The 22644-nt window shown below is 43.0% G+C and overlaps 2 protein-coding genes across 3 annotated transcripts in view; both read left to right on the top strand.

Annotated features, from left to right (window-relative positions):
• The first annotated feature begins 242 nt into the window (after positions 1–242).
• spns3 (SPNS lysolipid transporter 3, sphingosine-1-phosphate (putative)) lies at positions 243–9976 on the top strand. The gene is made up of 13 exons (XM_015961754.3): positions 243–378; positions 2420–2666; positions 2748–2813; positions 3000–3136; positions 5770–5921; positions 6115–6181; positions 6912–7054; positions 7523–7675; positions 7764–7953; positions 8066–8131; positions 8229–8327; positions 9057–9228; positions 9868–9976. Exons 2-13 carry the CDS (start codon positions 2441–2443, stop codon positions 9933–9935), a joined length of 1539 nt encoding a protein of 512 aa, XP_015817240.1. The 5' UTR covers positions 243–378; positions 2420–2440; the 3' UTR covers positions 9936–9976.
• An 8124-nt stretch (positions 9977–18100) lies between these two features.
• spns2 (SPNS lysolipid transporter 2, sphingosine-1-phosphate) overlaps positions 18101–22644 on the top strand; it is a 75150-nt gene continuing 70606 nt past the window's right edge. For both annotated transcript variants that reach the window (XM_054730900.2, XM_054730901.2), the window contains exon 1: positions 18101–18501. In XM_054730900.2, coding sequence (XP_054586875.2) covers positions 18267–18501 — 235 coding nt within the window. In that variant the 5' untranslated portion in view covers positions 18101–18266. The remainder of the gene's footprint in view (positions 18502–22644) is intronic.

Below are 22644 nucleotides of genomic sequence, written 5' to 3'. Positions count from 1 at the left end.
AAATGTTTGTTGTTGCAGCTGTTGCTCAGCTTTCAAAGAAATATAAGAAAATAGAACAGTCTTCCATCCTCCCTTGTTATAGATCTAACGAAGAGTGACTCAACACATTGACACACGCTGCTGATTACAGCTGAAACACATTCAGTTACAGCTTCACAGCTACAACCAACCATGAATCGAGCCAAATGTGGAAACCCTGTGACCAACGCGACAGCCCTGAGTGGGACGTCTCTTCACTAACTTAATAGAGTCAAGTCAAAAGTGAGGCTGTTAGTTTCCTGAAACTCTGAAGCGGGGGGAGGACTGCGCTGTTCTCCAGCAGCCACAAATCTGCCACTATGGAACAGATAATGTTTTAAAGGCCTTATCAGCAAATAGGTAAGTTTAAAAAAATCTTGTTGAACTATTTGATGCTTAAAATACGCAACACAAAGTGATTGCATCAGTAGCTGTGAATCTGGTAAAAAGACAGAGGACTTTGGGTTTTGGAGCTGCTGGGAGATGTTTAGAGAATAGATTTAATGGCCTTTCGACTTCCTGTTATCACCTGGCGGACTCTGTAACCTCTAAACTAATGGGGCTTTTCCATGAGGACCCCTAAAACCAAGATGCACCATGTCTTATAAACGTGTTCTTTGTGATCCAACGTTAAATCATTTAGTGAAAAACAAACGTTTAATCACCAAAAACTTACTCAATGTGCTGTTTGCAAACACTGTGAAATACATCTTCCTTCTCTTTTCTTATTTATTTTGTCACACGCCTTCACACTTGTGCAACTGATGTTTCAAAAGCGTCTCTGTGTGTTGGCTCATTTCACTAAAATGAGATTATTTGCAGGACTTCAGAAGGGAAACTTAAAAAAAAGACGAAGGACGTTCTCGCCATTTGCTGTCGAATGATAATAAAGCTGCATGTTAATAAAGTTGTGCGTTGCTGACTGATTCAGTTACAGCACATTTCTTCATCACTTTCCTACCTAAACCCCTTATTTCTTTCCATTACTGGGTAGGGTTAGGTCAATGTGTCAATCAGATTATTAGTCAGGAGATGATCGGATGAAAGCAGGAGTTAACTGGTATGGTGGATCCTGGCTTGTGTGCTGACATTGGATAAGAAACAATTGCTGCAAATTCACCCCAAGGTCAGAGGTCAATGTTTAGAGAAATGTTATGAAGCCATAGAGCTACACCTTGGACTACAGCCCACATCAGCAGATTACAGGTCATGAAAGGGTAATCCATCCATTTTCATCCACTTATCCGGAGTCAGGTCACGGGGGCAGTAACCTAAGTCGAGAGGCCCAGACTTCCCTCTCCCCAGTCACTTGGGCCAGCTCCTCCGGGGAAATCCCAAGGCTTTCCCTGACCAGGTGAGAGACGTAGTCCCTCCACCGTGTCCTGAGTCTACCTTCAGGTCTCCTCCCGGTTGGACGTGCCCAGAAAACCTCACCAGGGAGGCGTCCTGGAGGTATCCTGACCAGATGCCCGAGCCACTTCAACTGAATCCTCTCGATGTGGAGGAGCAGCGAATCTACTCCGAGCCCCTCCCGTATGACCGAGCTTCTCACCCTATCTCTAACAGAGAGCCCAGCCACTCTGCGGAGAAAACTCATTTCATTTTGTATCCTTGATCTCGTTCTTTCGGTCACTACCCAAAGCTCATGACCATAGGTGAGGGTAGGAACGTAGAGCAACCGATAAATCGAGAGCTTCGCCTTCTGACTCAGCTCTCTCTTCACCTCGACAGACCGGTACAACGCCTGCATCACTGCAGATGCAGCACCAATCCACCTATCGATCTTTCGCTCCAGTTTTCCCTCACTCGTAAACAAGACCCCGAGATACTTAAACTCCTCTACTTGGGGCAGGACCTCATCCCTGACCCGGAGAAGGCATTCTACCCTTTTCCGAATCAAGACCATGGTCTCAGATTTAGAGACCATTTAACACAGCAATTAACAAACAAAGGAGCAAACTCCTGGAGCAATGCCTAAAGTAGACGTTAATCCATAATACACAGCAAAATGTTTTTGAAGAACCAAGCACAGCGCAGATAAGACTAGCTATCAGCTGTCAGCATGGGGGCGAGAAGCTGATGATTTGGGCTCCTTGCAATCAGTCATTAACTCCTTAGTTGATTAAAAACTTCTGGAATCAAATGTGAGAGCATCGATTTGACAGCCGAACTGGAAACCCTGGGCCGTAACACAGCAACAAAGCTACAGAACAATGGAAGAAGACGAGGAGAAGGCGAAGGTCTGCAAAGCTCAATGAGCAGAAGTGGTTTTGCACACGCCACTCTTCTATTATCTGTTGTTTGTAAAAGCGTGAAGTTAGATCTGAATCATTAATATAATGACCACTTCCTTTTGTGATGTCCTGATATGATTAACCTCATGTTTGAAACTTATTTTTAGGTGAAGAAAGAGCTGCTCACCATGGAGAAAAACGGACCTACGAGCTCCACCCAGGACCCCTCCGTGCCTCCGTGCAGCCGGGGCTCCAGCTCGGGGCTCCGCTACGGTTCCCTTGTCAACAGCGTTTCATCGCTCGCTCCAAAAGCTGCAGAAGCATCGGCCGTGTCACCTAAGCAGGCTTATGTGGCCACAGCTGTGCTCTGCTACATCAACTTGCTGAATTATATGGAGCGATACACAATAGCAGGTTGGATGATGTTGTGGAGTCTTCTCACTTTTTATGGCCTCTAGTTTGGTGTGTGATTCTATGCTGTTCTCTTTCATGCAGGTGTTCTTTCTGACATTCAGAAGTTCTTCAGTATAAGCGACAGCACAGCTGGACTCCTGCAAACAGGTATGAAGGTGCAAACTTTGCAGATGCCACAAATTGTGCAGAAGTAATCCTCAGGCTGAGCAGGTGAACTAAAATTAGTCTGTGTGTTTGTGTGACCAATTCTGATACTACTGATGTGACTGGCTGGGTTTCTTTTTTAGGTTGATGCTTTTGGTGTAAATGAGCTGCAAATTCATGCACATACAGTTTTCATCTGCAGCTTCCTGCTCCTGGCGCCCCTCTTTGGTTACCTGGGGGATCGCTACAATCGCAAATACATCATGATTGGTGGACTGAGTGTGTGGCTTCTGACTGCAGCCGGCAGCTCTTTTGTCACACAGTCGGTGAGGAACAAACGCGTTCAGATGTTATTCAAAGCTCAAGAAGCGGAAGACTAAGCGAGGTCAAATGGTGTCACTTCTTTCTTTTACTGGTCTGTTTCCCTGCCTCTGACATTCAGCTTCATTGGGCGTTCTTGCTCAAACTGGGAATGACAACATGTCAGTTTGTTCAACTTCCTTGTTGAGGCTACCAGAATGCAAAGCTTCAGCTGCAATACAATGTTCTTGTTGTTGGCATCACCCATCATACATCATCAGGGATTGTGTGAGAATTTAGAGGCAAGAAGCTCATTTATAAATGTTAAAGTTCACAACTAAATATTTGCTTAGCAAGATAAATATTAATTTTAGAATTCAATATTTATTTTATGAACTAAATATTAATGTCAGACCTAAATGCTTAGTTTGTTAAATAAATATTTAATTTACTAACTACATTATTTTCGATCCATTCATCCATCCATTTTCATCCGCTTATCCAGAGTCGGGTCGTGGGGGCAGTAGCCTAAGTCGAGAGGCCCAGACTTCCCTCTCCCCAGCTAATTGGGTCAGCTCCTCTGGGGAAAACCCAAGGCATTCCCTGGCCAGGTGAGAGACGTAGTCCCTCCACCGTGTCCTGGGTCTACCTTTAGGTCTCCTCCCGGTTGGACGTGCTCGGAAAACCTCACCAGGGAGGCGTCCAGAAGGCATCCTGACCAAATGCCCGAGCCACCTCAACTGGCTCCTCTCGATGTGGATGAGCAGTGGGTCTACTCCGAGCCCCTCCCAAATGACCGAGCTTCACACCCTATCTCTAAGGGAGAGCCCAGCCGCGATCTCGTTCTTTCGGTCACTACCCAAAGCTCATGACCATAGGTGAGGGTAGGAACGTAGATCGATCGGTAAATCGAGAGCTTCGCCTTCTGACTCAGCTCTCTCTTCACCCCGACAGACCGGTACAACGCCTGCATCACTGCAGATGCAGCACCAATCCACCTATCGATCTCACGCTCCAGCTTTCCCTCACTCATGAACAAGACCCCGAGATACTTAAACTCCTCCACTTGGGGCAGGATCTCATCCCTGACCCGGAGAAGGCATTCTCCCATTTTCCGAATCAAGACCATGGTCTCAGATTTAGATTCTATTTATATTATTTTTTTCAAAGTAAATTTCTTTTTCAAAATAAATATTTTGTTCCCAGCTAAATAGTTATTTTGGAGGTAAACATTTAGTTTACAAAATCAGTGTTTAGGTTTAGCCCCAATATAAATATTTAGCTGTGATTTAAATATTTATTTTGTAAAATAAATATTTAATTAGGAGTTCAACAGTTTGTTTGCAAACTAAATATTTAACTCCAAATGAAATATTTAGTTGGTAAATTAAATACGTATTTTACAAACTAAATATTAATTTTGAACCTAAATACTTAGTTTGTGAAATAATTATTTAATTTAATAACTAAATATTTATTTTTCTAAGTAAATTAATTTTTTTCAAAATAAATATTTAGTTCCTAGCTAAATATTTATTTAGGAGATAAACAATTATTTTACTAAATCAGTATTTAGGTTTAGCCCCAATATAAACATTTAGCTAGGATTTAAAGAGCAAGTCACTCCCAAATAAACTTTTTTTTGCTGATAAACTAAATAAACGAGTGTCTAATTGTGCTGCAGACACGTGTCGTCAATAATTTGGCACTTCAGTGCATCTTAGTTAAAATTTAAATATTCTGCCTAAAACTGGCAGTGTTGTGCCGTTGTCAGGTAAAAACTCTGCACTGTATTTGAATTTAAATCTGTCATCGCTATTGGCTAAGAGGTATGCTATGATGTAAACTGGTACATTATGATGTCACAATGCTGTCGTGAGCCTGTGTGTGTGTGTGTGTGTGTGTGTGTGTATTTGTTAGCAGCTCCGCCCTCTCGGTCTGCCAGGCAACAGCATTTGTTGCATTTTTCAAACATGAAGTGAGAGTGGAGTTAGACTCTGGTAGGAGGTGACTTGCTCTTTAAATATTTATTTTGTAAAATAAATTTTTAATTAGGAGTTAAACATTTTGTTTGTAAACTAAATTTTTAACTCCAAATGATATATTTTGTTGGTAAATTAAATATTTATTTTACAAACTAAATATTTAGCTTTTACCTAAATATTTTGTTTGTAAAATAAGCCTTTAATTCTGAATAAAATATTCATTTTACAAACTAAATATTTAAGTTTAACCTAAATATTTAGTTTGTAAAATAACTATTAAACTCTTAAATAGATATTTATTTTACAAACTAAATATTTAAGTCTGACCTAAATATTTAGATTATAAAATAATTATTTAACTCTAAATGAAATATTTAGCTTGATAATCAAATATTTAGTTTGGATCTTTAACATTTATAAATATATGAGTAACATGGTGAAAATAGGACTTGGGTTAAGTTGTGACTGTTTGATTTTACAAATAGCACCCCACAGATGTCCTGTAGAACAGTTGTATAAACTCTCCTTCTCTTCCTTTTTCTGACTGCTGAAGCTAAAGAATATTAAATTACATGTTAGAATCATCGACATATATATAGGTTAGAATTGTTGGGATTTCAAGTGGAAGACTGTGAGCTGAAATCCCTCTTTGCCTTTGACTTGATCCCTTTCAGCAATTCTGGCTCCTGGTTCTCCTGCGGGCGCTTGTCGGAGTAGGAGAAGCCAGCTACTCCACTGTTGCTCCCACCATAATCGGAGACCTCTTCAGCGGGGGTCAGCGGAGCATCATGATCTGCGTCTTTTACATCTTCATACCTGTTGGAAGGTTAGAAGAAACAAACTTTGTCTAAAACCTTGTGGGTTTGTTCCAGACGTGGAAATTTGGCTCCAAGCGGCTGCTGCAAAACAATAGGAGCTCTAATTTAGATCTAATTTTGCAGATTTATTTTTGTTACTGTACATGAGTCAGCGTATGGGCTCTGCTGATCCTGTTTCTGCTCTGTGGTCGTTGTTTTCAGTGGTCTTGGATACATAACAGGAGCGGGGAGTGCTAGCCTCACAGGGGACTGGCACTGGGCTCTCAGGGTAAGATGTTTGCAGTTGGGTCTCTTCTTTACAACTGCAACAAAAATGCAAAACATGCACAATATTAGCACTGCTGGCATCATTCTGCACTGATTTGAAGGCTACTTTTGTCTGGTGATGTTTTTGAAGTGACATAACTTTGTGAAATGGTTGCAAAATTACATTTATTGCTTTGCAGGGGTAAGGTTGCAGGTTTAAATCCCAGCTGTGACCTTTCTGCATAGACTTTGCATGTTCTCCTTTCCATGCCTGCGTGGGCTTTCTCCAGGTTTCATCAAACAGTTCAAAAACATGCATGTTAGGTTAATTCGTAGACTTTAAATTGTCTCTATGAGTGAGTGGTGATGGGCTGGAGACCTGTCCAGGGTGTCCACCACCTCTCACATAACGAGTTAGACACCAGTTCCTCATGACACAACCGAGGAAAGGTTGTTAAAAATAATGAAAGACTTGGTGACACATGCAGATATCTTATGTTTGGGCTCAGATGTTCCACTTGCATGTAAATGCAAAATAATCAGCCTTAAATCATTTGGATCATGTTGTAAAAACTCAGCCTACTTTAGGTCTAAATAATAGCATCAGCATGTGCAATAGTTCACATGCTGATGTTGTGCGCTTTGCTTTTTGTAGGAGTTGTGGAGATGTGACACCACTGATGTGACTTTATAGATGAAGAGGAAAATGTGTGCGGAAGTACTTTAATCAGTTTTTGTTCTGGTGTTGTCAGATCACTCCCATCATGGGGGCTGTGGGACTCATCCTGCTGGTGTTCTTGTGTCCTAACCCACCCAGAGGCGCAGCAGAGACCCAGGGAGGTGGAGTGGCAGTACAGAGCACATACATGGAGGATGTCAAGTATCTTCTTAAAAAGTAAGATGTGAAAAAACATCTGGATTGTTCACCTAACCTGCAGAAATGTAAAAATTCCTGAAAATATAAACCATATAAGATAATGTCGTCCACATCCCTGCCACCTTTCATGCCAGAGTCCTCAGATCTCAAAACTAACGACAATCCCGGCGCAGCAAGATTTCATTCACTTGCATCAAAACTTCCCTACAATTCCCCCTTTGGCTCACAAGTACTTTTCCTAACGATCACACATCTACAAACAGGTCAATTTACTCTCATTTGGCTTAAGGTGGCAGGTCAAATCTGGTTTGCAGGAGATTATTTTGCATGTGAACAAAAACCTTTCCAGTGGCGACCAGGAATTTCTCACGCACACAATAATCCTTTATCTCTCCTTTTCTCTCTCAGTCACATGCTTTCTGATGATGATATCCTGCTATTCCGGGTATGAACTCTTGGTTTTACTCACGTGTTTTCTGATCCCAGTAAAAGTTACGTTTGGTCGTCTCTCGGGGTGACGGCTCTGGCCTTCCTCACCGGAGCTCTGGCCTTCTGGTTGCCCACCTTCCTGTTCAGAGCTCACGTTACCCAGGGGCTCCGAGAGCCGTGCAACGGAGACGCCTGCAACACCACAGACAGGTGCTGCTGGCCTTCTGACCTGCACTTGTTTCACTCTTGAAACGTTTCAGCAAAGGAGAAACAACGATGTGTGTTTCTGAATCCACAGTTATATATTTGGTGCTGTGACAGTAGCAACAGGTGTCCTGGGAGGAGCTCTGGGCACCAGCTTGTCCAGACGCTTTGTAGATAAGTTCCCACATGCAGACCCGCTCATCTGTGCTGCGGGCATGCTGGGATCAGTCCCCTGCCTCTTCGTCATCATTTTTGTGGCATCTTCAAGCATTCCCGCTACTTACGTAAGATTAAATTCTGTTTGCTTCTCACTTCCTGAATTAGTAATCTTCAAAAAGATGCAACAGCTTCACTTGTTTAGAACTTTCTCCTTTTGTTTGCAATGTTTCATTCCAGGTTTTTATCTTCTTTGGCGAGTTGTTGCTCTCTCTGAACTGGGCCGTCCTGGCAGATATTCTGCTGGTGAGGCTGATCTGGGCTTTTTAAAAGGAATAAAATAAAACAATTTGCTGAATGTTGGTGCCGACCGGTTGTTTTGTGCACGCTTTTCCCTCTTCAGTACGTTGTTGTACCGACAAGGCGAGCGACGGCCGAAGCTCTGCAGATCACAGTCGGCCATCTCTTTGGAGACGCTGGGAGTCCGTACTTGTTGGGAGTGGTGAGAAATCACTCCACTATCTGTTTACTGCTTTATAAACTTGTGGGATTTGGTGAACTGTGGCTTTTTGATGCTGTTTTCATGTGGGGTGCCATTTTCTTTGTCATTAATACGTTTAAAAGTGTTAAATTTACCAACAAAATATTCACTTGGCAAGCTAGATATTTCATTTGGTGTAAATTATTCATTTGACAAAATTAAGATTTAGTTTGGAAACTAAATATTTAGATCAGACATGTTTATTTATTTATTTATTTGTTTGTTTTCTAAACAAAATATTCAATTTACCAACAAAATATTTAATCCAATTAAAGCATTTAGTTTGGCGCTAAATATTTAGTTAGTAAATTATTAGATTTCAGAAAATTTTTCTTTCCCAAACAAAATATTTATTTAGCAAACTAAGTATTTCATTTACTAACTAAATTTTTTCTCCAAACTAAATATTTTTTTTCCTTAAATAAATATTTAGGAAATGTTTTGTTTGAAGCTACATATTTAGTTTGAAAACTATACATGTAGCTCCAGAATAAACATTCAGCTTTGCTAACCGTATACTTAGGAACTTTAACATTTATGATTGTATGGATGACATGGTAAAAATATGACTTTGAAAAATGAACACCCATTTTTCTTCTCTTGTGACAACCTAAATAAACTAAAGTGTTGCTGTTAAATTCTATTTGACTTTACAAATAGCACCGCATATTTTCACACCTGCCCTGGTAGATCTCTGATGCCATACGCTCATCCAATCCCGGAACCCACGACTGGAACTTCCAGAGTCTAAAGTACAGCCTGATCCTTTGCCCCTTCGTTGGGATCCTGGGTGGCATGTTTTTCCTGATTACCACCCGCTACATCACTGAAGACAGGAAAGCAGTCGAGCGGCTGGTTGAAGGTGAGACAACACGGCTATGTTTGAGTGAAGGACCCAGAGGAGAATCTGACTCCTTGTCCTGTGTCAGGCTGGAGTGTGTTTCTCCTCCTAAACAAATGCTCCTTTATGGAGGTCACTTATGGACGTGGCTCTGCTCCTTCTGCATTTCAGCACTAATTCTCCTGAAATTCTGCAAACATGCTCCCAAACAGTTGAGTTTTCTGGCATCTCAGAGACTTAAATGTCCAAGTTGGTGATGAAAAGGATATTTTTCTTGTCTGAACTGACACATCTCTTTCCTTTTGGAAAACTGATCTCACATCAGTTTAGGAGATTTTTTGGAAGCTTCGTGTTGCTTTGGTCCTGCTTAAACTCTCCTTTTTTACAGCTTAGCAGCTCTTTAGGAATAACCACGTTTATGCAAAATTACATTTTTGTTTCAGTGAAAAAAAGAAAGCTGTGATGTTTTTTTTAACAATGTGGTAATTACAACATGCTTAAATGCTTCTCTGCTAAAATGTCTACTGACGCAATGAATGCTCATCTCTTCAGTTATGTGCCTAGTTTTCTGTTTGTGCCTCAGGTTGGTTTTTGTCTGCTTGTATATTTCTGTTATTGTCAGAAGTGCTTCAAATATGTTTTTGTTTGTGTTTCCAAAAGATCTGCAGCCAGAGGCGTATCCAGTTCCTGATTCCTCTTTAGAACCGAGCAACAAAAGAACGGAATAAAGTCGGACATTTCTGGACGTGGAAATGTCAAATAAAACACGCTCAGCCTCTCGTGTGTGTTATTTTCTTTAAAAATCACAACCTTTTTGTCTTTTTTCCCCCTTGAACTATCAGCATAATGGTAATGAGCTCAACATTACCTTCCATCTTTCCAGCAAAACCTGAATAATACATGTAACATAATGTAAATAATGTGTTTTAGAATTTAATATATCTACAAATAAAGATTCCTTGATATTTGACAGAGTCTGGGTTTGGTTAGCAGCCACAGGTGCTGAAATAAACTGGAGCTTGGACCAGACAGGGTCAGAGAGAAGGACAAGGATCCCAAACACAAGAAAATCCCCCAAAAAGGAAGAGAAAGGGTTCAAATATTGTTAAGATGAAACCAGTGAAAAGATTATGAGAGCTTGCAAACCTTAATCCATTAGTTTAATCCTATTATTTTGCAACATTCAAACATGTATTAGTGTAGAGCAGAACAGTTTAGTTTTGTTTAAAACTTACTGTGTCACATTCTAAATGTGATAAAAGGAAAAATCTGTGGGCTAGCATTACACTTGTCATCAGAACCATCCAGCTGTATTTTTGTTTATTATGGTGTTGCTGACGTTTCTGTGGCCTATTGTGGTCCTCTACTTCTTCAGCTGCTTTGACCATCCCAGAGCAGCCGAGTCAGCATCCAGCTGCTCCTGGTGAACGCCTCAGGCTGCACCACACGTGCATCATCACTAATCTAAAGATGGACGACCTTCATTTCCTGTCACTCTGTTGAAACTTGCACCAGTTAAAGACCCACTCCAATGAAAATTGCGTTGTTTTTTCTTTTAAATGGTAAATGGACTGTATTTGATAAAGCGTCTTCTAGAGTGCTGGAACCCCCCAAGGGGCTTTGCACACATTCTCACCCTGTTTCTGTTTCTAACGTCTTTTTGAGGCATTTTCCTTATACTACAGGACATATTTAAATAGATTCGAGCTGAAAATGGCACTTTTGAGTATTTCTGCATTCATATCGCTGTGAATCGGTAGCAGATGAAAAGATTCAAACTAAAACTGACTTTGTTTAATCACAAACTCCCCTCCGCTCTGCTCCCTCGGGCTCTGAGAAGTAGAGAAGATGGAGGAACAACACCTATGTGCTGTAACGGGATGTAATACTAGGAAGAGAGATGGTGAAATTAGCTTTCGCACTTTACCAAAATCCTTTTCTGTTAAACAAAACTGGATTTCGTTCTCGGGGACATTAAAAACACACATTGGTTGTGAGTGGACGTCCAGTAGGAAATGGCCTTAACACGTGCATTATATAGTCCTTCATGCCCCTCTATGAAATCAACTGTGATAAAGCTGCACTAAGTCCTTGAATGGTTAATAAAATAATTAATTGAAATTGCCAAGAAGTAGAGGTTTACTGACGTCCTTCGCACGTTTTGATCAAGGCTGTGAAAAACGTGGAATTCACTATTTATTTTGGAGTCTCTTACTAGAAGTTTCTCTGCACTTAGATGGTATGTTGTCCAGGCGCTGTGAGGAGCTGCTGGTTGTCTCAAAATGTATCGTCTGTTTTCCTCCACTAGATGGCGCTGCAGCAACACAGTAAAAATAATAGTTCTTGCAGGAAAAAGAGGTTTTAGTTCTTTTTGTGCAGCAAAAACCAGAAGATCCAAGCACCTGTTGTGAGGTTAAAGCTTTGATTTAAAAGCTTTTGGATACTCCCGAACTCTGGAAGGCTGTGACCTATGCAGAGTTCACTTTTGACGCTGCTGACATCCAGCTCCTTGGCTGCTCTTTTCCAACACTTGCACAAATCATGCAATAAGGGCTTATTTCCATACTTGAGTGTGACGGCTCCCCGTCAGTCCCAGGCTAAATGGCTCAGACAGCTGCTGTGGAGGAGCTGAAGGTCCTCTGCCAAATCCCAACAGCTGCAAGTCAGCACGCGTCCCCATTAGTCTGCACCAGAGAGGTCAAAGGTCAATGCTCTTTTTGCTCCCGGGTACAGGTTCAGTGAGTAATAGGGCACACTGTCACGATGTCAAAGACTTTGTGGACTTGTTGTGATGTTTCCTTTTGTTTCGGAGCTCTTTGTCATCTTCCAGAAGCTGCGAGTTGACTTGGAATGCAGCCGGTGGGAATGGAAACATGACGAGCGTTATTTTCTGAATAACAAGCCAGCACGCACATGCAAACTATGTGGGAAATGTTTTGGAAGTCGCAGTCGGACTGACCTGTGTTTTACCACAACAGGAATTGTGCAGCTCATTTCAGAGCTCTTTATCTTCATACCTTTGCATTTCCACCCCACCAATGGAGCCTGGCTTTACAGGAAACAGTCACAATGCCTAATAAATTGTGCATGCCAAAATAAACTGTGTGTGTGTGTGTGTCTGGAAGAAGGGATCTGCAGTATTTACTCAGAGAAACTCATCTGCAGGAGCAGCAGAGGAGCGGCCCTCAATCAGAATGCTGTCATTGTATCATTAATATCCAGGAATGGCTCACGATCATCACAAAGACAAGAGCCAGCTTATCTGTCCCGTGCTTGAGCTCCTCTCGACCACAGAGCAGCGATAAGAACAGTCTAACCACATTTGTGGATGTGATGTTGGACTTTTTTCCTTATCACAGCCAAACTGCTGCAGCGACATGACGTCATGCAGAAGAAGAGTCCTTCCCACCCTCTGTGCTGTTGCTCACGGGGAACCATTACATCACTGGGTGTTTCCTGTGGTTGGTGTGTGTGTGTTTGGTAGCTGATGTAACTAAATTTAACTAGGTGTGATTATTTAAAAGGTACTGATTAAAATAGGGGTTTTATTCAATAAAGAGAAAAATGATCTGGATTGGTTTCTGAGAGACTGAAAACGTTCTGAATTTTGATTTTAAAATTGATAATTTTGCCTGAAAATTTTACACAAAATTTCCAATTATGAATAAACAATTGCTGCTTTGTTAGAGGGGCTTGCATTTAATTATCTCAAACTTTAGAGCGTATTTGCAACTGTTACTGTTTTAAATACAACAACTGTTCCATTAGTTTTAAAATGTAGCTGTATGCATGTCTCTCAAAGAAAACATGGAAATATTTGTCTAAAATCACATTATGACATAAACATCAGTACTTGTTGATTATTGGGTCCACCTTCAGCAGTGGGGGCACAAGAGGGTCCAAGCTTGTTGTCAGGGCAACACTGGCCTACCCTAAGCCCCCTCTAGAACCGCCCCTGTGAATAAATGAATAAACTGTATTTCAAGTGTAGTGGTGGACGAAGTACTTGATTCTTTTACTTAAATAAAAGTACAGATAAAGGGGTAAAAAATTACTCAAGTAAAAGTGGAAGGATCCAAGAATTTTCATTAAAGGATTTTTAAATGTACCTAAAAGTAATAAAGTAAAAGTAACCTTTAAATCTGCATTGTGTGTGTAGAAGTGTACTGTTGGACTCAGGGGTTGGGGACAAAACACAAATTAAAGTACTATTACCTTTGGAGGTGCAAGAGAGTACGCTGCCCATCCCGATTGGACCAGGGAAGGAGTGGGATTCGGATAAAACGCAAATAAACTGCTTTTATTTTGAAACACTTTAGGAAATGTAATGGAGCAGAAAGCAAGTGAACTCGCTTTAAACTGCTGTGGAGTAAAAGAAGAAGGTAGGCCTCATGAGAATTACTTAAGTAAAGTACAGGTCCAGAATAATTGTACTTAAGTACGGTAACAATGTACATGTGTTTCATTATATTCCATAAGTGTTAAAGTGTAAAAAGAACTAAAATAATTAGAACAAACATCAAAGCTTTTGCCAGTCGCTCATTAGGGTTTCCATGGTAACAGCACACCTGTGTCTTTCACAACCTGAGAGCAAGAGGTCGACAAACTAAATGCTTAAAAATGAGTTGAAACCTTTATAGAAAAATAAGAACACTCATTTATTCCTTTTATTTCTTTGAAGATGCGGGGTGCAAAAAAAAAAGAAGCAATTAACTGCCTCAAAATCCCAGTCGGACTAGAAAAGGTGCATTCTGATCCGTTTGCACCCTTAAATCTGCATTTATTTTTTATTTTAGCTTTGAGTTTGCTGCAGAGGGTTGCAGGCCACTGAGCTGAATCACAAAGCAGCAGCGGGCTTCCCACAGAACTAATCAAATGTTTGCAGTTCATCAGGATTTTAGATTCTTCTCTGCATAACAAATATAGTCTGAGCTAAAGTATGATGCAAAAAAAGAAGGTTGGCTAAAACGTGGGCTAGTTTTACCTCCCAGACTGAAGATTCTGGTCTGAGGAGTCCAGCCTGGATGGAACTGTCAAATAAATAATGAAATGAGCAGATAGACGGCGCCGTCTTTGCCCCCAAGCTCTATATTTAGTCCTCACTGTTCCTCTGCTGCGCACCTCAGGTCATACTTCCAAGGAGAGGAGACATCGCCCCCAGAATCTTCAGCTGCTCGGCTGCTCTCCTGCCTGTTGTTGTTTTAGTCTAAATGTTCGCCGCCAAAGTAAAAGCATGGGTTGTTCCTGAAAGTTGCAGGAAGACAGACATCTCAGAGGTCAGGAGGTCACAACATATGAGGACAGGTCAGAACGGCTGGTTGGGCACCTCCGTACGGAGCGGAGCCGGGACGGCTCCGGCTTTAAAAACAAATGCGTGTAAGAAGAGATGACAAGAGGCTGGAGCGGACGTGCCCAGAAACAGATTAGTCTTCAGTATTCTTCAAGTGTTCTCTTATTTTTCTTCTTTTGGAGCCTGGAAAGAAAGTGTAGAATCTGTGAAAAAGTCTCAACAGATTTTTACTGTTTTTGTTCAAATAAAAGACAAAAAAGAGGACCCCTAATAAACCAAACCAACAGAGGATTTCATCGATCAAAAAGAAATAACTAAGACATCCTGGCCCTTTGTGAAAAAGCAATTAGCTCCTAATAAATCATGAATTAGCTTTGATGAACTACTTCAATGTCACCAGGTACACCAAGACATGGGTCTAAATCTACAGCCAAACCTGCAGAGTAAACAGAACAAAGTGGGCTAAAAGATCTCAAAAAGCAGCTGGTCCTGCCCTGACGGGACTCATATGAGTTGAGCCATGAGAGAACGGCTTCTACCAAAACTGAAACTGGAATATGATGCAGATGTGGAAAAAGCACCAAGTGTGGCTGAAGCAGGAGACTGAGCCACACTTTGAGGAATGTGATATGACCTAAAACTCTGTTGTAATAAACGTGTAACTTATGGAGATGTTTACGTTTGAATTTCACGCAGGAGGAATCTGATTGGTGGAAGGTGGTGATGGGGTTTGATCTTTAGTGGACGTTGTTTTCCAGAAGGCACAGCCTCGTTTGTTCGTGCAGGAAGGAAAACTACATATAAACATGCTGGTGGGTAGAACAATGAGAGGGTCCTGCGTGTGTGTGTGTGTGTGTGTGTTCATGCATGTGAGCGTGTGTGTGTGCGTGTGTGTGTGTGTGTGTGTGTGTGTGTGTGTGAAGGAGATAGAAGGTGTGTGTTAGAGAGAGAGAGAGAGCGTGTGTGTGTGTGTCTGTGTGTGTGTGTGTGTGTGTGTGTGTGTTCACGCATGTGAGCATGTGTGTGTGTGTGTGTGTGTGTGTGTGTGTGCGTGCGTGTTCATGCATGTGAGCATGTGTGTGTGTGTGTGTGTGTGTGTGTGTTCACGCATGTGAGCATGTGTGTGTGTGTGTGTGTGTGTGTGTGTGTGTGTGTGTGTGTGTGTGTGTGTGTGCGTGTTCATGCATGTAAGCATGTGTGTGTGTGTGTGTGTTCACGCATGTGAGCATGTGTGTGTGTGTGTGTGTGTGTGTGTGTGTGTGAAGGAGAGAGGTGTGTGTTAGAGAGAGCATGTGTGTGTGTGTGTGTGTGTGTGTGTGTGTGTGTGTGTGTGTGTGTGTGTGTGTGTGTGTGTGTGTGTGTGTGTGTGTGTGTGTGTGTGTGTGTGTGTGTGTGTGTGAGTTAAATCACCTCAAGTTAAGTTTAACTCCTCATTTGCTTTGCTTGACTCTAGAGGGTTCTGATGAGCTGGAAGTGGTGAAGATGTGTCAGCAAGTGGAACAGCTGATAGACACACACACACACACACACACACACACACACACACACACACACACACACACACACACACACACACACACACACACACACACACACACACACACACACACACACACACACACACTCACACACACACACACACACACACACACACGTGGCAGTGGGGCATTTAAACTTTACTGGCAAACACTTTTTTTTCTTTTTACATTTTTGAACGACCCGGGCTTATCGTGCTGCAGGCGCTGGACCCGGCGATTAGCAGGTTTATCTCCCATCCTGCAAGTGGAGGCTCGGCCCTGTGAGGAGACAGGAAGGAAGGCCGGCGCAGTGACTCAGTGGCTCTGAGCCGCATGGAAGAATAACATGAGAGATAGTCCTCGGTCTGGGCAGCCGATGGAAAAACACACACCATCCCACAGACATGAGCAGCATATCAAACACGCCAAAGAAAGAAGGTGTGTGTGTGTGTGTGTGTGTGTGGTGGGGGGGGGGGGGGGGGGCATACTGGGGGCTCCAGAGAGGGAGACTGAACTGCTGTGGGGCTCCATTCTAAGCCCTCCACATGAGACCATGAGATCTGCAGTGGATCTAATTTTGTTTTCTGCTGCCAGCCTACACACACCTTGTTTTCCTCACATGCATCTTTCTCCCTTTTTTCTTTTGCATTTCACAGATATTGACAAACTCTGCATTTTTATTGTATTTCTGATCAATAGCATTTGAGCCGCAATACAGAAACTCCCTCAGGATTTCTGCCAGGCTACGTGATTTAGCTCAGATGTTGCTTTCAGGGGCAAATATTAATAACGCTGGGAACGTTTTGGGATTTTTGATGTTTGTGGCCAGACTGATCTCTACACCTTGGAAACTAATGTTTACTCTAACCTTTGAGAGATTTCGATCATGAACAAACAAAGAAAACAAAAACAAGTCAAATGAGCCTCGTCTGTACGGTGTTCAGGTTCAGCCTTAAAGCGAAGGCGAGAGGCTCCTTCATGTGGGAGGGGCTTGGAGTAGAGCTGGTGCCTGGTTCAGGCATCTGATTAGGATGCATCTTTGGTCACCTCCCACTACAGCATGTTTTAGCTATTTCCCTGCTCCAACACACCTGATTCCAGGATTAAATAGCTCTTGCTTTAGCAGATATTTAAATGTTTTACTTCACGCCAGAGCTCCATATTATAAGACGTAAGTTTATTTTAGAATGACTATGTCTTTTAACCATCTAATAGCAGGTCAAGCACTTGGCAATCATTTAGTAGTTCTCATATTTTCACTTGAAAAAACAACTAAACAGAGAAAAAAGTCTAGAACTATGAATATATTTGAATAAGAAGTTAACAATGTTTTTCATTATTAAAGCAACAATATCATCACTATTACTTTATGTTAATAATTTGTTATGTATGCTGCAAACAAACAAGACAATTGCCTTACAGGACCCAAGCTGACCAGGGGCCCCCAGACCCACCCCGCCCCGTTTATGACATTAATGCAGGACAAACAGTGTAAGCTCAGCTGGCTCGTCTTTTAAATCTCTATTATGAGTTTTTAATGATCAAATTGAAAGATTTGCTGTGTGAAGATCCTTGAGACGGCTCTTGTTGTGATTTGGCGCTATAGAAATAAAGCTGAATTACCAGATATGAGGGTTAGGGTTGCTGTTCTCCCCATGCATGCGTGGGTTTCCTCCGGGTACTCCAGTTTCCCCCACAGATCACAACATGCCCTATATGTTATAAACTGTAAGTCACTTTGGATAAAAGTGTCTGCTAAATGAATAAATATAAAATAAAAACTCCAATTATAGCTTCACTTCATTGACCTACTTCAGTGATAAATGTCCTGATGAATTATTTATGTTAGTCATTTGTACCTGATGGAGAAACAAAACCAGTCCAACCCGGCTCTAATTATAGTGAAGCTCTTCAGAAATGCGCTTCCTTTCTGAATTCCCTCAGCATCCATCAGGTGCACCATCCTCCGCTCCGCAGAAGCCCTGGTGGGAGGAGCTACAGCAGGAGGACACGCCCCTACACATAGAGGAGGAAAAAAATTACTAAGGAGCGCACAGCAGTCTGTCTTCGCACACTGCTAGAAAAATATGATCCGGAGAAGATCGCGCGTCTTTTCCAACAGGACAACATTCCCAGTGCGACTCATTTCAGCTGAACACCACCGAGGCTTTGCTCCCTAGTGAACTCTTCTCTTACAAAAATCTCTCTCTTTTGATTTCTCCCTTTCTGCGCTGGAGCTTTCGTGCCAGAAAATGTGCGTGGAGAGCGATGGATGCGATATCGAAGGCTGCAGCAGTTCGGATGAGGTGCGCACGCTGTCTGGCAGCATGAGCCCGGGTCTGATGCCCAGCCCGGACCTGCGTCCCTGCAAGCCGGGCCAGAAATTCCGCGCGGCGCTGCTCAGGTACCGCTCCATGCCGGCTGTCGCCGCGGGGATCCTCACTTTTGGAAACGTCCTCAATTACATGGACAGATACACCGTGGCGGGTAAGAGAACGGACTTTCTGTTTGAGACTAAATGTTTTTTTTTTCACACCCCCGGGACATCTGCGGACGCGGCGCGCTTTGGTGTGATTTCTGAGGTGGATTCGCGCTAATTGGCTCCGGCGCAAAAAATAAAACAAAAAAATAGCTGCTCCCCTCAGCTGAGATGTGGGAACAAACAATGGGTTTGCCCAGGCGCAGTGGTCTATCAGCCTCCAACACACGGTGATTAAATCACCCAGATAGCAGCTCCCCGTATCGCTGACGAAAAAACCAGAGCGTAAAGATTTGCGCTATTTACGCGGCAGGGATAACAGATGATTGCAGATCGATCAATTAAGATGATCAGCTCTGTATCCGCCCACAAACCTGGCCGCATGTTTACCGTGCGGTGTGTGTGTGTGTGTGTGTGTGTGTGTGTGTGAGACCACCTTCATCTGCTGTCAAAATGACAATCAGTCAGCTTCCGAGACGGGATTGATGATGCTCTGAGGAAGGCTGCTAATCCTCCTCAAACATCCAGACTTCCTTTCTTTAGACCCACATTGATTCATTAAATTTTAAAAAAGTGTAGAAAGTTAAAGTTAAACTGTTATTTCTCATGGATTTTAAAACATTATATAAGCATTATCCGCCTTAAAATTCCTTCCTATTTGTTTGAATCTACTTTTGAAAAGTACATTCACACTCTAACATTTCACAGTTATCACTGTTTGGTGCAGAATGGGTTAGAAATATTGCTGCAGAGGTCTGAAACCCCTCTGGAGATGCACATAATGAAGCACGAGCTGCCAGTTAGAACTTTTTGCAGTTTTCCATCATTTTATTGTTTGAGGACATTGAAAACTCAGTAATTAATTTAAATTTTAAGCACAGTTTATGTGTTTTGCTGATTATATTTAGTGGTGGAACAGCTTATGCTCGAGATTTCATGGAGTTGAATTAGCTCGTTCCTCATGCCACACAATGTGCGGCACAATCAATCTGAAAAATTACTGAAGGAATGTCCCCTGAAAGAGGGAGTGGTCCATTTTTTTGGACCCACTTTGAGTATTCATGTGCCAACAGCTTCTTGGCTTCAGGTCCGTCATCATTTGAGTAAACCTTCTGGCGCCTGATGGGTCGTTATGGGCTCTCCTCTCCTATCGGATCCTGACAGGAATGTTTGTGGATGTACAGCGGCGTATCTAATCTTAGCATCTCTACTCAGTCGCAGCAGATAGCTGAGAACTAAACAAAACACTCCTCCTCTTTAGTCACTGATGAGTCAGTCCCACTCTATAGCACTGATGTGTCCTCCTCACCTCCTCCTGCTTTGATTAGAGGAAAACCCTCATTACGCTGCTCAAAAGCTACTGTATTCATCTCATTCCCATCATGAGCGCGCTCCAGAGCGGGCCGTGAGCGTTGAAGGTAAAATCTGGGCCGGGATGAGAGTGATGAAGAGACGGGTAAGGTGCATGGTGGGGTTGGGGGTTGATGCAGTATTTGGGCCTTGAGGAGTTGGTGGGGGGGGGGGGGGGGGTGGGGGGGGGGTTGCTGCCACTTGAGAGATGCTGTTGGACAGTTCTGCATTATGTATGGGTAGCATCGTGGTGAAGCCCATTCACACACACATGCACACATGCATGCACGCACATACACACACCAGCAGCCGCAGATTCCCTCCATCGCTCGTTAAGCTTTTTTCTCCTGCCGTGAGCTGCAGCAGTGATTAGCCTTATGCAGCAACTTTCTTCTGTCTGCTGCCTCGTGGCACCGCTGTTTTCACCCAAAAGCGCATCCCAAACCCATCGATCTGAAATGTCAGTTAAGCAAAAATTAGAACATGCATGCACAGAAACAGACACACGCACTAGAAAAGTCCCACACAAGCATTGCAAGAGGTGCTGAACATGTGTTGGGAGCTGTGGAGGGAGGGGCAGGCTGCTGCAGTGGCAGGCCGTCAGAGGCAAGTGGAGGCAGAATACCCCCCCTCGTCAACGTCAAAAGCTCTTTGTACCACCAGCTCTTACTGTAGTGTGTGTGGATCACTACAGCATTGTCAAATAGACACAGGGTGACCGTTCTGGACACGGGGGCCATTCTGATCCACAACAATGATTGGAAGTGTGCACTCACCAGTGCACGGCAGCAGCACCAGCAAACTGGATCTTTCTGTCATGATGGAGGTGAAAATCCCCTGCACGAGGAGCCACAAACGAGAGACTTGTTTTGGTTTGGTTTTGGACAGATTTACTGCCAATGTGGATTTTTTATTCAACTCACTCAGAGCAGGGGGAAGCAGCGGCTTCAGAACACAGTAATTACATGAGACGTAAGCCGCTGCTGACTGGAACTCACGTTTAGGTCCCAGCATGGTGGCAGTCTGGGGAAAACAAATTTAGTTAGGCATTTGATGTACATTCTGACTCAAATTACACATTTGTGTACAGAAAATGACTTTTCAATCTGTAATGTGAACAAATAAGACACAAGCTTTTTCTAAATTTCCACCACTTCAGCTGCTTTTCTCGTCCCTTTTGAAATATTTCCTGAATTTCTGCTGGAATCCTGTTATGTGGTGTGTTCAGCCATGGTCATCAAACGGCCGTCAGGGCTCACATTTCTGTAGTTCCCACTGTTCTACTGGGTGTGTGTGTGTGTGTGTGTGTGTGTGTGTGTGTGTGTGTGTGTGTGTGTGTGTGTGTGTGTGTGTGTGTGTGTGTGTGTGTGTGTGTGTGTGTGTGTGTGTGTGCGTGTGTGTGTGTGTGTGTGTGTGTGTGTGTGTGTGTGTGTGTGTGTGTGTGTGTGTGTGTGTGTGTGTGTGTGTGTGTGTGTGTGTGTGTGGAATTGGCAGTTTAGTCTGAAACCTGGTTTTGCTCACACACACTTTCTCTATGGGCCAAATCCAAGTGTAAACAGGCAGAAAAGAGACCGATATAAAGTTTCAAAGGTGCAGACGGGAGAGAAACAGCCGAGCTGGACTTCAGCTCTCCAGTCGCTCTGGGTCGGGTCAAGCGAGCCTGCTCTTGTTCTAATGTCTGTCTGCGATGCAGACGAGGCAGAAACGTGTGGTGAGTGGGTCGTCTGTGTAGAGTTAAGAAGTGTGGAAGAGGAGAGGTGGAGATGTGGCGAGTTCAGCCGGACCAGTTAGTTTGCTTTGGCAGGGTCCCTCCTGTGTGTGTGTGTGTGTGTGTGTGTGTGTGTGTGTGTGTGTGTGTGTGTGTGTGTGTGTGTGTGTGTGTGTGTGTGTGTGTGTGTGTGTGTGTGTGTGTGTGCGTGTGTGCGTGTGTGTGTGTGTGTGTGTGTGTGTAACCCCCCAGCCACTTATATGTTGTCTGTTAGAGTGCATAAGAGCTCTGAGATTTAAAGCCCCACTGTGTTAAATTTAATTTGAGGTGGCTTTGAAACCTTAAATCCTCGTGTTGGTCCCTAGCAGACAGTCCAAGCTCCACCACAGCTTACCATAAAGCGGGGATTAACTGTTTTTTATTTTATTTTAGAGAATATCAGGATATTTGAGGCAGACAAGCAGCACTTAAAGTTATTTGCTTTCTAAGTAAGTACCCCTGATGTGTGCTCATGCTTTTTTTCCACCTCCCTTGCGTGCAAACAGGACGGTTTGTGGGGTACCTTCTGCAGCCTAATCTGCACTAAGCCACAGTCGTCGTCTCGGTCAAGCTGTCTTTGGAGGGGTACCTCCGAATCCAGACGAACCTCATTGGACCTTCACATGAAAACCTTTAGACACAGATGAGCTTGGAGGAATAATCCTCTTGAGACAAGCTCTTTTGCGACTCAGTTAAAAAAAAAGATGAAGTTATTTATCCTGTCTGACCAGCCGGGCAGATTAATTCCTATTAGCCTCGTCCAGTTTACTTCACGTCTGCTCATAAACGCCGTGCACACAGGCCCGAGGCCGTCTGCCGGAGCGGGTAAATGAGCTGGTTTTCTGTCTTCTGGGCTTTTCCTGAAGGTTGTCACCGACTAAACCATTTACTCTGTGTGAGGAGTGCCCTAAATGTAAGACACTGCCCTACTTTGAGTTCCACAGAGCAGAGAGAAGAACAGTCCAATGAATAAACCAAATCTACAGTCAACAGAATCACACAAGTGTTGGTTTTTTGGTGCTTTTAGATCTGTCATTACAAGCATTTTGTTTGT

Source organism: Nothobranchius furzeri, chromosome 10, assembly GCF_043380555.1.
Source record: "Nothobranchius furzeri strain GRZ-AD chromosome 10, NfurGRZ-RIMD1, whole genome shotgun sequence".
NCBI classification, from domain to species: Eukaryota; Metazoa; Chordata; class Actinopteri; order Cyprinodontiformes; family Nothobranchiidae; genus Nothobranchius; species Nothobranchius furzeri.
This window is presented reverse-complemented; position numbering and strand designations above follow the sequence as displayed.

Bases quoted from the DNA above. Each gene is read 5' to 3' on its own strand.
- spns3 (XM_015961754.3), top strand. From the start codon at position 2,441: ATGGAGAAAAACGGACCTACGAGCTCCACCCAGGACCCCTCCGTGCCT. The intron at 6,182-6,911 runs GTAAGATGTTTG...TGGTGTTGTCAG, and splicing joins ACTGGCACTGGGCTCTCAGG to ATCACTCCCATCATGGGGGC. The intron at 8,132-8,228 runs GTGAGGCTGATC...TTCCCTCTTCAG, and splicing joins TCCTGGCAGATATTCTGCTG to TACGTTGTTGTACCGACAAG.